The 16,176-nt window shown below is 33.7% G+C and overlaps 1 protein-coding gene across 5 annotated transcripts; it reads right to left on the bottom strand.

The window, feature by feature from the left end:
• Window positions 1–4,023: 4,023 nt before the first annotated feature.
• LOC18033335 (PH, RCC1 and FYVE domains-containing protein 1) lies at window positions 4,024–14,788 on the bottom strand. Of its 5 annotated transcripts, XM_006420659.2 has the most exons (9): window positions 14,295–14,788; window positions 13,509–13,595; window positions 12,100–12,189; window positions 11,426–11,506; window positions 11,110–11,304; window positions 8,854–10,974; window positions 8,044–8,190; window positions 4,823–5,196; window positions 4,024–4,493 (listed from the first exon to the last, which is right to left on the bottom strand). In XM_006420659.2, the coding sequence occupies exons 1-9, from the start codon at window positions 14,343–14,345 to the stop codon at window positions 4,361–4,363; spliced, it is 3,279 nt and encodes a 1,092-aa protein (XP_006420722.1). In that variant the 5' UTR covers window positions 14,346–14,788; the 3' UTR covers window positions 4,024–4,360. The 5 variants fall into 5 exon arrangements, 3 of the variants coding, with proteins under 3 accessions (XP_006420722.1, XP_024036586.1, XP_024036583.1); XM_024180818.1 differs by lacking the exons at window positions 13,509–13,595; window positions 14,295–14,788 and adding an exon at window positions 12,289–12,608 and having other exon boundaries at window positions 11,638–12,189; XR_002904663.1 differs by lacking the exons at window positions 4,024–4,493; window positions 4,823–5,196 and adding an exon at window positions 8,667–8,770 and having other exon boundaries at window positions 8,127–8,190.
• Between the last annotated feature and the right edge of the window lie 1,388 nt (window positions 14,789–16,176).

Here is a 16,176-nt window from a genome sequence, read left to right as displayed (position 1 = left end):
TTGAAGGACGAGTGAGGTCTTGAGTCCCCACTGAAATGAAAAAATTTCTTTAATATTTATTTGTGTTTTTCCAAAAGTCTTCAATAAATTGTCATCATGCCCCCAGTAAATTATACTCCAGCCCCCAATATATATTTACACTTAAATTCTCACCCCTAAGAATTTTAAATACAAATTAAAAGAGTTGGGCTTTTCAAACTAAAATCAAGCCGATAAATAATAATATTAATTTAATTTTTTAAATAACGTAGATGCTCATTAATTTTTTTAATTAACCTTACATTTACTAATTCCACCATTAGTCCAACGCTCATTGAAAATTCCTAAACTATTTTTCTTTTTTTTACATATGTAAAAGCTAAAAATGTAATGACATGACGCACTACTCTTCCTATCTCCAAGCCCCCAGTCAATCAATACGATATTTCCGCCCTGAATTAGTGACCATGTTTTCCACAACTAGAACAAATAATTGGGAAATTCTCATACTCGACTTTCTGGACCTTTCCATCTAAAAGAAATTGTGAGACTAGAGGCTTTGAAAGGGAGACTTCAACAGCAATTCTCGCAAGCTTGCCTCGTCGCAGACTCCGTATTATAATCTATCCGAACGAAGGATGCGCTTATGGTAGTAGTGAAACGCCATCTCAGGTAGCCGAATCCATACTATGACAGAATCACACTCCTCCTTCGAACTATCAACTGTGGAGACCATGGCTGGACGATTAAATAATGCCCCATTATCGTCCATGGTCCCTGTGTTAGAACATACTCAATGTCTTCTTTGGATTTAAACCGGATTAAGAAATAGTTATTTTCCAAATCAATGACATTGAAGCCTGCAGTTGAATTCCATAACGCTCCCAATCGATTACAAACGGCTCGATAGCCAATAGATCGCCCAAGTAATTAAACCACCACCGCATACTGCCATGGCCTAACCAGTTGTGCATGAATTTTCAGAGAGAAAGAAATAGATGGCATATTCATCCCATGCTCAACCATAATATCTTCGGGTTCAAAATCCAACGCACTATCTTCAATAATTAGATCCTCCACAACAGTTCTCTGAGGCTCCATCAGTTTGTCCCTGAAAGAGAGAGTGACCGGATTATCTCCGTCAGCGCCTTGAGATCAAAATCTGGCTTTCTTGGTTGAACGATCATCCTTCAAGGGCGGGGGTTCGGCTATTCCAAAGTCCATGAGAAAACTTTTCCGGTTACTCAAAAGTCAAGTATATGATTTCTTTTTTTTTTAATTTTCTTACTATAATTGTTTTTTTAACTATAACAATGAGAAAAGTTGAACTCTACGATCAAGTAAACTTTATTACCATAACTTTTGTGAGTCTCCACGACTCCATTTATATTGTTGCGTTTATAAGGCTTTAGTTGCCATGAATGATTGACATATTATTTAAATTTACAAGATAGCATGGATGTGGGAAAGATGACACTACTACAACATCGTTAAACAATGACGATCTAAATGAATAAAGATGGCAGTCTTAAAAGAGTCATTTTTAGCAGGGTCATTAAAAGAAGTGTTATTTTTAATAACGGTTTATAAACCTTCATATTTATTAACTGTTAATGATGGTTTATAACTAAAATATTTACTTGGGCACTACATTTAATGGTAGTTTTTTTATTAGTGGGTATTTATGTAATATAAAGTTTTATTTAAAAAAATGGGTGTAAAAAGTATATTTATGGGTCCAAATGCCTAACCTTTATCTTTGTCCCAAATGGTAATTTTATTAATGGGTATTTATGTAATATAAAATATTTTTATTAAAAAATGGGTGTAAAAATATATTTAGGGTAGCTTATATGAACCCATTAAGTTCCTCTCAACACCTATTTTAAAAAATAAACTAATTATAAAAAATTTAAAATTTTAAAATCTCAAAATTAGCCTTCACTAATCTCCTTCTCTCTCTATCTTACAATTACATATTCTCTCTCTACTATCATGTTTTGCAAACTAAACACTCAATTTCACTCTCATTGGAATTATTTTCTCTTTTTTTTCCCCTTTCCTAGTAGATCATGATGTATATTTCATGATTTCTATATGCAAGAATTTTTTTCTTGATATTAGCTTTCATGTTTGGCAAAAATTAATTTCTTCATATTCATTAACTTTTATGACTGAAAAAAATTGTTGATGTTCATTTTTAAATACTGGATTTTGTTTTCCTTATTTTGTTATATCAATTATTTGTAGATAAAAGAAAATATAAGAATGAATTCATGAAAATTTGTGAAATTGCGAAGATAAAGAGAAGAAAGGATTAATTAAGCAATTTTCTAAAAAATTATTTAGATAATAAAATTCTTAATTAAAAAGAAAGTATAGAGAAAAAATTGTTAGGTTCAAATAGTCGCACCCATATATTTATGGGTACAAATACCCAGACCCTTTAATAAAATTTAAAATTTCTAAAATATCCTTAAAGTAATTTATTACAAAGGACACAACTTAGTTTAATTGAATCAAATGAAATTATTCTTAACAATTATCACCATTTACATGAATTGCCAATTGTCTTGATAAGATGGAGAGATAGAAAGCAATTAACTCAATCAATTCATTAAGAGCAATAATAGACATTCTAAATTTTTTATCCTAAAGTTTATTCCAAATGATATATTATTTATTAACTGATTGATAATTCTTTATAAAATTTAAGTGAATTAATTGTATTATCTCATCAATAAATTGATAAATGCCACATTTAGGATAATTTTTTAAGATAAAAGATTTTAGGATTTGTAGGACTACTTATTCATTAAAGATAGTTTCTAAAAAATTAAAAAAAATACCATAAAAAAATCACCATAAAGCCAACCATATAGAAACTCCATTGTTGGTAAGAGAGATGGAGAGTTATTTACATGATAAATAGAGTTCTTATCATGTGTTTACTAATTGAGAATGTTAATGAGATTTATTAACTTATTTACTCCCAAGATAAGGAGGGGGAATACCAATTAAATTTGAGTGGGCCCACGACATTGGAAATGTGAAATGAGAATCTCATTTCTAAGGGAGAGGAGAAAGTGAGAATGTGAAATGGGTGTATTGAGAGTATATTTGCAATTCTACTATATTTGCAATTCTACTAAGTGTAAGAAGTAAAAATTATAATTTAAATTTGATAAATGGATGTGGTAAGTATTAGAGTGTTCATAATATTATTTAGACTGCAGATAGCCTCACCTTTACTTTAAAGGTGGAAAGGATGAAAAATTACTTTAGCAATAACGTTTAGTTTTTAGTTCAAGTAGTCTTAATCATTGTGAATTTAATTACAATGAACTGATTTGTATAGAGCAGGAACCTATCACAAGTTACAAACAATTTACAGAAGTCATACCTACTTCTATTCCAAAAAGAAAATGAAAATTCGGGGAAAATAAATGGATACATTTCAGGAAATTTAAAGGATAAACTGGATGAGGGAAGAAATTACCATTCCCACTCGAAAAGCAAAATCGGGGGTATCCATGAGTTCTTCAATCGTAGAAGCTAAAATCTATAAAACCAGCTTCTGCTTTTGTTTTCTTTTTTCCTAGATGCAGGGAGTAAACTTCTTTTCGTTAAGAAACTCAACAACATATTGCTGCATTCTATCCTTGTGACATAGGCTGACATAGTTGAAATATAAGACATCTTTTTCCTACACAAAGTTGGATGATAGCAACTTTTTGGTGTTCGTTTGTCTTGTTGGGCAAACACCATTCTCCGTCAAGACCAACAAGAAGTTTGTGAAGCCTCTTCCCATGGATTCGTTTTGTTTCTTCAATCCAATAATAAACATCCAAAGCTTGAGAAGCCATCATTGTTTCAAATATTCTTCGGTGAACTTGATATGAGTTATTAGGGTTTTCGTTATGGTCACAAAGTGAGGAATATAATGTGTTTTTAAGCAATTAAAGAAAAGAAACAAGAAAAAATTAAGAGCTAGCTTATTTACGAAAGAGGAAGTTAATCTTTTGGAATTAAAGTAAACATGGAAAGGAAGATGATTCACTTCAGTGTATAACGAGGAGTCTTTAGAAATAGTCTCTGTCCTGAATTTACAATGAATTGATTTATATATAGGAGGAACCTACTTACAAAGAATTTACAGAAGTCATACGTACTTCCATCAAAAGAAAATTCAGGAAAAAAATGGACACATTTACAAGAAATTTAAAAGATAAACCGGGACTGAGGGAAGAATTACCACACTCCCACTGAAAAAGCAAAATTGGGAGTATTAGATCGATGCTTTCCTTCAATCGTAGAAGCAGAAAATCCAAAACACTAGCTTCTGAACTTTTTCCTAACAGCAGAACTTGTATGTGGCAGATCAATGAGCCAATCCTTCTCTGCCGATGCTTACGCTAGATTTGTCAACCATGGATACGTTGTACTGCTGATATACTCTAGCTCTGTTTGCTGCCCACCACTGTTCGGCTTGTTTCTCGCTGAATTTCTTTCGACTGTGCATAAACCAGTGGATCATTATTGATTGCAGATGAGAAGGATGGTTAATACTGATGAGAAGGATAGAATATAAGACATTTCATAATGAAAGCAACAAGCAAAAGTAAACGGTTGAAGGAGGTTTAGTGACTATCTATGTTAACTCTTTTCTCAGAATCAGAAAAAGCCAATAAAGGTGCGTGCGAAACTCTACAAACCACAGAAGTGCAGACTTATCTGGTGACATGAATGAACCATCGTTACCCATAACTTATATGTCAGTGGCAAATTTTACCCAAATGTCAAACAAAAATCCAGATTTGGGCATCAGTAGATTTTGAAATACCTGAAGCGGACTCGCTTAAGATCTTTGAGGCCTCCAGGCAAAGCAACAAGGGTAATATACACACCAGTCTCATCTTGTTCAACCCATTCATCACCCTGGGCAGGTTCAGCTTTCATTGTTCTATTTTTGTTTTTTGTTGTTGCTTCACAATGCGACGCTTCAGTTTGACTTGGCGAGCGATTATCACCAAAGTCTGACCCATTAGAAAGTATCAAGCTGTTTGATCCATTTGGAATTGCTCCCTGGAAAGTCAAAGGACTGCTAGGTTGCTCAATAGCTGCAGAAGAAACATCCCAAGCAGGAGTCGGGCTAGAATGAAAAGAATTGCTGTTTCTCACTGCTCCAACAGGTAACATTTCAGCCATGTCCTTCAACTACCAAAAGTCAACCATTGAGTAAATTCAGAGGAGTTGAATAAACCTAAGCAAGAAATTATCTTAGATACAATCAAAATTAAATAACAGCACCATCTGGTATCTTAGCGAGTGATTTGGTAGTAAAACAAATGAAGGGCCATGATTACTGGACCTCATCTCATTATAAATTTATAAGTCAGCAAGTCAGACTGGCTTCAAGAAACAATCCTGAATGTGACACAAACACACAAACTCCAGCAAGTCTCTCTTTTGATTAAAGAAAGGATAAGCTTCTGGCCTCATTTTCTTCATACATTTTTTCCCTAAAATGTTTTTGGTTTTAGCCAGGCAAGAACGCATGGCACACAGGTACTCCAGCCTAGGATTCTCTGTCCAGCACTGCCATCTCCGAATCCAGATTTAGGCAGATCACAGCCAACCCAAGAGCAACTGGCACCAGGCTATGTAGTGCCATGCCAGTTTGACCCAGTTTTATAATTTAATACCAAGCATTTCATTTCTAAGAGGTTGAAATTAGTTACTGTTTGCAAAAAAGCCATTATCTACCTATCTAAAAGTAGAAGACCTAGCCAAGAAACTGAAGTTTTGAAAACATAAAATATAACCTCTCCATACAGGTACATGTAACAACAGTAGGGTATTCCTCAACGTCGGTTAGGTTTCTAACACCTGAACTCCACAGATGAGCAGTAACTTTGCAAATTGAAACATGAAACAGAATGCCCGATACTCATGATCACCTTGTTTTTGTAAGCAAGGGTGAAAACAATAAAAATAAAGTAATGCTTTGAAGAATACCAAAAATATGAAACAAGTCTCATCTCTATAACATAAACATCTGTCAATTAATTGAACAAACAAATATAAAAAACCTCAATACCAAAAACTTTAAACTTAACTAGGGAAGAGTCAAAAGAATATTAGAGTTAGGATCATTTTGTTGTAGCTTCTTCAAGTAGACCTTAGGGCCCGTTTGGGGCAGCATAGCTGCTACACTCTCTTTATTTTAAGAGAAGCCTCCTGAAATAAAGGAGGTGACGGATCCTATACTGTTTAAGAAAAATAAAAATGAAAATAAAAGCAGATCTTAGACTAATAGTGCTTTAATGACTAGAGCATCCAAAAAACATATATGGCGTAATTACATTAATAAACAAGTTTTTGTCGGGTTATGTTCGGAGACAAATGTCAGAGAATATTTTAAATTAAAAAAAGGTATTTTCAACAATTTTAAACTTTTCAAAATGTTGAAGAAAAGCTTCTCCCATAGACATAAAACTAAATTTCTAACTCCATCAGCCTTCTACTGTTGCATCTAAATGCCAGAAAATGAAAGAAAGAGCTCGTAACAATTAGATGGTTCTGGCCAATAGAGAAATCACACCAACATGGCACTTCTAAACAAGTCAATGAATGTGAGATGTCAGTAGTGGAGAAGTGAACAGCAGCCAGTGGGGGGATGAGATATCAGAGTTCAGTGTAGGTCTCTCCAAACTCATAGAAGTTGTGGCAGAAATGAAAGAAAGGGATATTATCATTTTCCCACCAAAGGTATTCTGACACATCATGTCAATATCACGGTTTGATAAAACCATCAATTTACTACCAAACGTTTAAACTGTTAGCATTTTCCCACCATTCCGTTAAAACTCAGTTAATATGTAACGAAAATTCATAAAAGGTCAATTTTACCCTTGAAAAATTCATAAAAGGTCAATTTATTTAATTTTTAAAGGGTAAATTTATTTATTTAATTTTTTGTGTAAAATTATTATCATCATATCAAAGATTAAATTGCTTCTTTTGCACATTCTTTTTTTTTCTCTTTCATAAATTGATTTTTAGTAGCAGAATAAATTGTCAAAAATTATTATCATCATATCAAAGATTAAATTGCTTCTTTTGCGCATTCTTTTTTTTTCCCTTTCATAAATTGATTTTTAGTAGCAAAATAAATTGTCTTTAGCTCGTCAATTTAATAAATAAAATTTTCCTTTAAAAATTAAATAAATTGACCTTTTATGAATTTTCCAGGGGTAAAATTGACCTTTTATGAATTTTTCATTATATATTAACTGAGTTTTAACAGAATGGTGGGAAAATGCTAACAGTTTAAACATTTGGTGGTAAATTGATGGTTTTACCAAACTGTGGTACTGACATGATGTGTCAGAATACCTTTGGTGGAAAAATGATAATATCCCAAAGCAAAATAAAGACGATAGAAGGCTTGTTTCAAATTAAAAAGGAGTACTTTATTTGTTTAAGTTCAGAAACAACTTAGAGATAATCCTTTGAAACCCATAGAAAACAAATTTAAAATATTTCATTACCAAACAGGTTTTCTTAAAACTCCTAATATCCCTTAAAAAGAAAAAGGAATAGGGTTCAAACAAACATGCCCTTCAGAGTCTTAAAAGTTATTACTTGAATCATTTGGCCAACTATCAATATCACATCATTGACCTATATAGGATGCAACAAAGACAATACAAACAGATATCTGTTTTGCTTTTCACAACATAATCAATGGATATGATACTGATGACAGTTTGTGTTGCCAAACACTTCTGAACAAAATCCATGTCCACATTACGAATATAATATAATTCATCAAGTCCTACTATAATGCATAAGACAAAGTAAAGTTTAATCCAAGCAAACATTCCAGTTCAATTGTACAAATCCTACTTTTTAATGTTTGCCAAATTTCCTTGACTGCACCCATTTTCTAATAGCAACTCAGGTACTATTCAGAGAAACATGTCTCCCTGTTGCAAAATACTTAAACTGAAAGAATACGCAGATAGTTTGTACAAATATGAACAGAAAAATTGAACTCACTTGGGCAGTAAGAGACTTAATCACATCTTTTGCTGCTCTACATTTTGCAGTCTCTTCCCCAGCTACTGCAAGAGCCTCCTTCAGCTGTCTGGTTGTTCTTTCAAGCTCAATTTCTTGAAGTTGTGATTTACGAGTAAGTTCTTCAACCTACATAACACTGGAATTAGCATGGCATACGAATTTAGCACCCACTACAGAGTGCTTTCCAGAAATGAATAGAAAATTATAAGCCTTCACTGACAAATGATAGTCTAGAAATGCAAATATAAATCCAAAGGTAAAACTAAAATTTTTCATATCACTAAACTGAACTCTGTCATCAAAAAAATTCAAGTTTGGATTTGCAAATTTCCCAACTTTATGATGTTAGATGACAACAGTTGCAAAATAATTTCTCTTCAATATTAAGTTAACAAGATATATAAACAAAGTTACTAGGAAATGAAAAAAGCAGGAATTTTCAGGAACTGAAAATAAAAAAATAAATCAAGAAGAAGAGTATATTTGAACCATAATTATGATGAACAAAATGTTCAATTTCATTAGTCAAAATCTATGTAATCAGCTTTCCGATACTTAGGAAGAAAATACGCTCAGTTGTTGTCAATAAATCACATGCTTACATGTATTAAATGCTTTTATATTAATGTATGCCTTGAGGTCAAACTTCAATACCAATTCTCGGCTAAAAGGTGGCAAGTTCTCTTAATTGAAGAGGGGACAACTTCTGAAGGAAACAGCACACGCATCATACAATCAAGAACATTTCCAAAGATAGATGATAGAGATAATCAAGGATAAGCCACATACCTGAGCCCTTAATTTAATAACTTCTTCGCTTGTCCTTTTAGCATCATCTACAACAATTTTTGGTGATGCAAGCCCTGAAAGAGTAGGGGTTGGCGTCGTGGCACGAGGTGGACTTGATCGTCTTGAAGTAGGAGATGTTGCACGAGACATAATTCTTGATCCAGGAAGAGAAGCTGAAAAGAACTTCTTGGTTGACCCAAATACTGGATTAGAAGATTTAGAGTTATTAAGAGCATTGCCCTGTGAAACTCCATTCGGAAGGGGCAAACCCCGTGTACGATTAAATTCTTGTTTCTTGTTTCTTTTGGACGATCCACTCTCCACTTTTTTCAATGATTCCATAGAAGTTCCAAATTGGACATGAGATCTTGAAACAAAATTTTCACCATGTTCAACAGCCTCATTGAATCCCTGATTCATACTCCCTCTTCTACTCACAGTAGAATGTGATGAAGAGCTGGTTTCAGTTGCTTTTGTCAATTTGCCAAAACAATTGTCACAGACACGATAAGGTTTATTGGGATTTGGTGCCATGGAGGCCTTGACAGACTTTTTACTACTGCACGTGTGACAATATACAAGTCCACAATTATAACAATTGTGACGTTTCCTTTTGAAATTAAATGGAATACGGCATCCAGAACACATTGATTGATCAACACCGGAAACCCATTTATGAAGACATATTGCTGCAGTAAAACTAGTGCCACAAACAATACTTTTGACTTGTTTGTCCTTCAGAGCTTCAACCAATGATGGGAAATTTCTATCATCAGTGTCGCCATGACCTAACCGACTGTTTGCACCCTTTCCCCAGGTGTAAACTTCAGTTCTTGAAGTTAAAACTGCAACATGATAATCACCACAAGCTATTTCTTCAACAAAATTCTTTGTAAGCTTCCCTTCTACACGAGTAGGGAGCTTCCCATTGGCTTTAGGATCCCCTAGCTGACCATAAACAGGACTTCCCATTGTGTAAACATGGCCTGTAGTTGTTAGTGCAACGGTGAGGCTGTGTCCACAGGAAACTTGACAAAAGTTGGGTTCTACAAGAGCAGCAACACAAGTGGGAACCAGTCTTGCTTCCTTGTCACCATGCCCAAGACGACCTCTGTCTCCATCTCCCCATGTAAAAAGCTTTCCCGAAGAACAGTTGCTAGAACTTGAAGACCCAACCATTACTTCAACAACAGCAGCAGTGTGCCAAACACCACAAGCTGCTCGCACAGTGCGGAGGCCCTTAAGGGAATCCACTTCCCTTGGTGTAGAGACACTTATACGATCCCCATGGCCTAAAACACCAAATGTGCCATCACCAAAAGTAAACAATTGCCCTGCAGAGGTTACAACAGCTGTGTGCCATGGGCCACAAGAAACAGAAGAAACATGTATTCCCTCAAGAGGTCCATTTAATTTTTTCGGAAGCCATAGACTCATTTCATTTCCATGTCCAAGAAGCCCAAAGTTGCAGTTACTACCACCCCAGGTGTACATATCTCCGGATAGTGTAACAGCACAAGTATGGTGCTCCCCACAAGCTACGAGTTCAACATTAATGTTTTTAAGAGCATCTATGAGCTTTGGATGTGAGACATCTGAGTCTACACCATGTCCAAGTCTGCCACCTAACTCTTCTCCCCAAGAGAAAACTTCTCCTTGCTTGGTTACTAAAGCAGCATGTCGCCCACCACAAGCTATATTCTGAACGTCCAATACAACTGCAGATTCAACAGCCTTAGGAACAAAAGAATCCATCTTAACGCCTGCATAACTTCCAGAGCGATGTATACCGCCACCCAAAATGCCATCACCAGTGCACTCCCCCCAAATGAAAACATCTCCTAAAGAATCACCATCATCATGACCGGATCCTTGACTTGATGAACTAACAGCACTTGATAAACTAACTCTAAAAGTATCCCCACTCATGCCCTTTAAGTGACCAGTTCTTCCATCAGAACCTCCAGATGACAAAGAATTAACTGATCCACAAGCTGATTCTGAAGGAAGTAAAACCTTGGGAGGGGCAGCATATAATACGGCATCAGATAATGCTTTGTCAAAAACATTTTTAGGAGGACTTTCGTATGAAGTATGAAGATGAAGGGGATCCAATCCGTCCTATATCAGCAGCAAGAAAGTTCTCTCACTAAATGTAGACAACAATGCAATATTTCTTTTTCGCTTTTTCATTTTCTCTCTTTTTAAATACAAAACTGCAGTATAGTACAAAGGGAAGAGGACAAAAAAGAAAACCTTCTGCGAGCTACCACCACTACCAAAGGGAGAGCTCAAAGGAGAACTCCTTTGTGTGTGCGCTCTGGGACTAGTTGCTACAGATGAGACTTCATCACTTCTAGATTCTGCTCTCCCTTTCCGATAATGGCTGCGGGATATTAGTGCTTTTAGACCCGTAAACCAGACCTCAGCTTCATCTTTATCCTTGCAAATCTAATAAATAACATGTAAAAATCATCAAACAATCACCAGGGAAAGACTCAAAAAAAAGACACCACACAAGTTTTGCAAGGAAAAAAACTAATTAATGGCTACCAAAATCAAAATTGCTTACCAAATCTAAAGACCTATCATTATAGATAAGAGAAAAAGACTGATATTCTTTCTCAGGTCTAGGATACCTCTGAAATATTGGCTGCAATAACATAAATTGCCTAATAAGTACATCAAAATGCTAGAAATTTTGAAACTGCAGTATAGAAGATGAGCAGCATTTGAATTCTTTATAGATAAAAGGTTGCATAAATGAGAAACAGAAAAATGTACCTCCCTCATTTTGAAGCATCCTTATCGCAAGCCAAGATAAATAATGAAGAAGAAGATAAAAGTACAAACATTTATGACGCTGCCCATCATGGGAACATTTGTGTAGATAGCCAGAAACACAAAGTCATCACATCTTTCATGAAATTAATGATGAAATATAATAAGAAGCCGACACATAAAATAACCATTAAGCCCTGAGCATTGCTCTTTTTAGATTAGACTCTTCTGATTGATGATTTTAAAAACCAAAGGAGAAAAAAATGGGAGACAAATTCTCGAACAAATAATCAGAACTTAATCCAGTAATATTGGTTAAGAAATATGCAAAGAATAATAATAATAATAAACAAATAAATAAATAAAAGTTACCACTAAATAACCATGAGGCAACAAGAGAAATAACTATTACAAATCTTCATGCAAATCCGTTGACTTTTTCCATGCCCCCATGTGTGAACTTACCGTGCGCTGACCAGGTATAATTCGAGAGACATGGCTTAGTTTAAGGTGTTTCTCTTCTTTTCCCGATATCCATATCAGAATTGATTCATCCTGAACAAAGCATAAAAATGACATACAACATATGATGCTTTAGTAAAGTCAAATTACAGCAGATTTCATTTGCAGAAAACACCAAAAGCGTGTACACACCTATATGATAAATGAGCCCTTGACATAAAAGTGCCAGATGCCTTGAACGATTCAAAGAAAGTGAGGAAATTCAAGTGTCTTGAAAAAATTTTAGTGAAAGTACTTAGAGGATTTGTAGCAAGTAAAGACAAAGCAACAGTGTATTGCACAAGCTGGTACTCAGGCACGCTCATGCGTGAACCATATAAGATGATCACTCGATACTCCAACAGAAGGAGGTCCCTTTTCTTTCATTAGGGAAAGAGATATATAACAGGACAGGTAGGAAATAGTTCTTTGAAATCCTAGAGGCCAATTCCAAAAATTTTGCCACAACAACATGATCTTTTCTTTTCCCTCTTTTCATTTTTTAGTATTCAGTTACATTTTTGTAATTACAAAAAGTAACAGTCCATAATTTGTAACTTTTTGTGACCTTATATACTACCTAGGGCGTCCGGCATGGCAGTCAAAATTTATACAGAGACATGATTAACCCTAGAGTCACAGTAAAACAAAAATGCTAACCGAAAAATCCTAGAAAGGGTTCTTGAACTCAAACATGGTTGTATATTAACCAAGGTACTTCCCTATGAACATCAATAAAATAGCTAAAGTTCTTTCCATATAGAGAGAACTGCATGGTCAAGGAGCCCTTGTCCTCGCCATAACCTGAATCCTTGTATGCTTATATGTAGTTTTGACCATTTTGCCTAACGGAGAAAATGATGCTTGTTAGAGACAAATAAGTTTTTTGCCTGTAACTTCAGCTTTGGAGTGAGTTGTAAGTTAGCACAGTATAGAGCCACTTTGACCCAGTTGTCTTTTGTTCGATTTCGCCCCTTATTTTATTTGATTTGATGGTAATGACACATGGTTGGAATAAGGAATCATCACTCAGGCACAATGTTGAGCACTGCAGTTACTGCATGAGTTCTAGGAGTCAAATAAAGCCTGCATTGATGCTATCATATTTCAAATTATTAAACACATATGCGACCCATAATTTTATCAAATTTATAACCTCTATGACACAGTAATACAATGGAAACCAATTAATTAGCATAAATGATTTTTATGTGCTGATCTACATAAGAACGAAATGAGTGCACATTGATAGACAGTGGCCTTCAAATCCTACAAATGAATGACTCATGCAAATCCCTAATATGATTTCTGTTTTTTAGGAAGTAAGAAAAGCAAAAAGAACATTACGGGAACTCCAGAATATTGAATCTTACATTGGCAAGTCTGAAGGGACAAAATTTTGGCTTCCCTCTACGCCCGTACTTTAGCAAGTGTGCTCCTTTTTTAAGTGCAGTGATGGCCTATGATATGGGAAAAAAATAAAAAATAAAAAGAGAGAGAGAGAGAGAGAGAGGAGGCCAATAATTTGAATTAACAGAAGCTAAGAACGCAGCAAGCAGAATTTTAGATAAAAGGAACAGCAACTAAGGTCATATATACGATAAGAAGAAACTTAAATCATGAAAGTATGACACTAGAAAATACAGGGGAAAAAAAAAAATGAAAAACGGAAGTTAATATCAAACATTTCTTATCTGGACAAAGTCTGCTAATGAAACAAGCAGTGGAAAAATGTTTCGTGTACAAAGGCAGACACTAGTACTAAGTTCCACCTAACATGATGACTTCAAATCCTTTATCAACTATTAGAGAATTTGAAAATATTATCTACCATAAATGAATCAATTAATAATACCAAACGCTACTTGCTTGATAGTTACTAGCTGAGCCCACATTGTTAATTACCAACCAATCAGCTAAAGAGTGAACTTAATTAATATTTCAAACCAACATTGTACACTTACAATCGCACAGATAAAATTAAGCTTTAAATAGTAAACATCAATTCTCTCTCTCTCTCTCTCTCTCTCTCACTTTTTTTTCATCAAATATAAATTCAGCTTTTTTTAATAAAAAAAATCAAATATAAATTCAACTTCAGAGCAACACAAAAATAAATAAAATTAAAACTAAATAAAAAAATTAAAAAGTTAGTTTACCAACTCAATGTCTCTCTCCACCGGCGCCGCCGCCGCCCCAGTGGTAGCCATCAAACCCTAAGATCAATCACAAGCACTTATATAATAGAACCGACATTCCACATTTATAATTACTTACTTCTCCATTCACGATTTTGCTTAGAAAACAAAAAACAAAACCAATAGAAAAAAACAAATTGAAGCTAACAAATCGTGAAAAGTTTAACTTGAATACTAAATTTTTGAATTCGCACAAAACTAAAAGATAAACAGGGCGGGGGTTTGCCAATGTGTGTGCAAGACGACAAGACGAAATGGTCAGAATGTGTGATGTGGCCGAAGAGGAAGAATCTTTGAGAGGTCCGTTTGGTACGAGGGAACCTGAGGGAAAATGAGTGAGAAAACTATAAAGAGTGATGCGGTGTAATTTTATTATTTGTTATTTATTTTATTATTATTTATTATTTAGTAAGAGAGAGAGTGTGTGTGAGAGGAGTGATGAGAAAATCTACTGAGAAAAGTGATTGAAAATGATTGATTGTGTCCAGAGAGAAATGGTATATGCTGTAGCCAATGAATTTTTAATTTGCCTTTGCTTGCTTTTTTAGTCCACGGGTATTGCGTTGACCTTTCACTGTTTTGTTTTGTCTACTAGCCAATGAAATGGCGCCACGTACGCAAAAGAATTGTGCCTCCGCTTTGCTTTGTTCGGACGTGATAGGGAGCACGCAGTCGGGTGCGCCATTCATTTTGGTTTATGATGTGGGCTCCACAGTCGCCAGTTGTAGCATGACACGTTTTCAGTCTCTTGCTTTTTTTCTTCAAATTTAAAAAAGGAAAAAAAAGTGTGTTTGTCTAGTACAACAATGTATTCTGTTCAATTATACCATATTGTATGCATATATAGTGAGTGCGTTTGGGGGCGGCATTGTATTATATTAAATTGAATTGGATATTGGTAATAAATTTAAAGGAAATTATTTCTACACTACTTTTTATCATATATATTTAATTATTATAAAATTTTGACATGTACTTTATATCATATTTATTTTTAAATTTATATTAATTAACCACTTTAATATTAAAAAATAATAATTTATCCCTAAATGAATTAAAAGACTATTTTATTCTACAAAATTTTAAAAATAAAAAATTATAATTATAAAAATATCCCTAAATTTAATAAAATAAATAAATCTTGAATCTAATATGTTAATTTTTTATAAATATAATTTCATTTAAAAATTATCATGTTAATTTTTTAATAATAATTTCATTTAATTTGTATAAGGAAGTTTCCTAATATTAATAATAAAGAAGTTTACAATAATTATAGGGAGTTTTTCTCTTCATGTTAATTTTTGTAAACTTCCCTATACTTAATTTAATTACAAAAATTAAATGAAATTACAATTACAAAGAATTATAATTACAAGATGTTATTTTTTATAGTTATAATTTTATTTAAAAATTATAATCTTAAATTTTGAGATTTATTTGTTTTATTGAATTTAGGCGTATTCGTATAATTATGATTTTCAATTTTTCAAAATTTTATAGTATAAAATAATATTTTAATTCATTTAGGGATAAAATTGTTATTTTGAGTATTAAGTGGTTAATTTTGTGCAAAGTACATGTTAAAATTTTGTGGTAGTTATATGTACATATGACAAAAGAAAGATGGTGTAGAGATAATTTCTCTAAATTTAATATAATATTTTGTCTGGTGCTATATGTATTGTATTTACATGTATGTATATACATACATACATACGCGCATGCATATATGTATATTATAATTTTATGTTAAATTATTATTATTTTGATTTATTATTTCAAAAATAGAACAACCATCACTAGCCACCACTGGCTACCACCGATGATTTATAGTTATTAT

This window comes from Citrus clementina, unplaced genomic scaffold, assembly GCF_000493195.1.
Source record: "Citrus clementina cultivar Clemenules unplaced genomic scaffold, Citrus_clementina_v1.0 scaffold_9, whole genome shotgun sequence".
In the NCBI taxonomy this organism is placed as follows: domain Eukaryota; kingdom Viridiplantae; phylum Streptophyta; class Magnoliopsida; order Sapindales; family Rutaceae; genus Citrus; species Citrus x clementina.
This window is presented reverse-complemented; position numbering and strand designations above follow the sequence as displayed.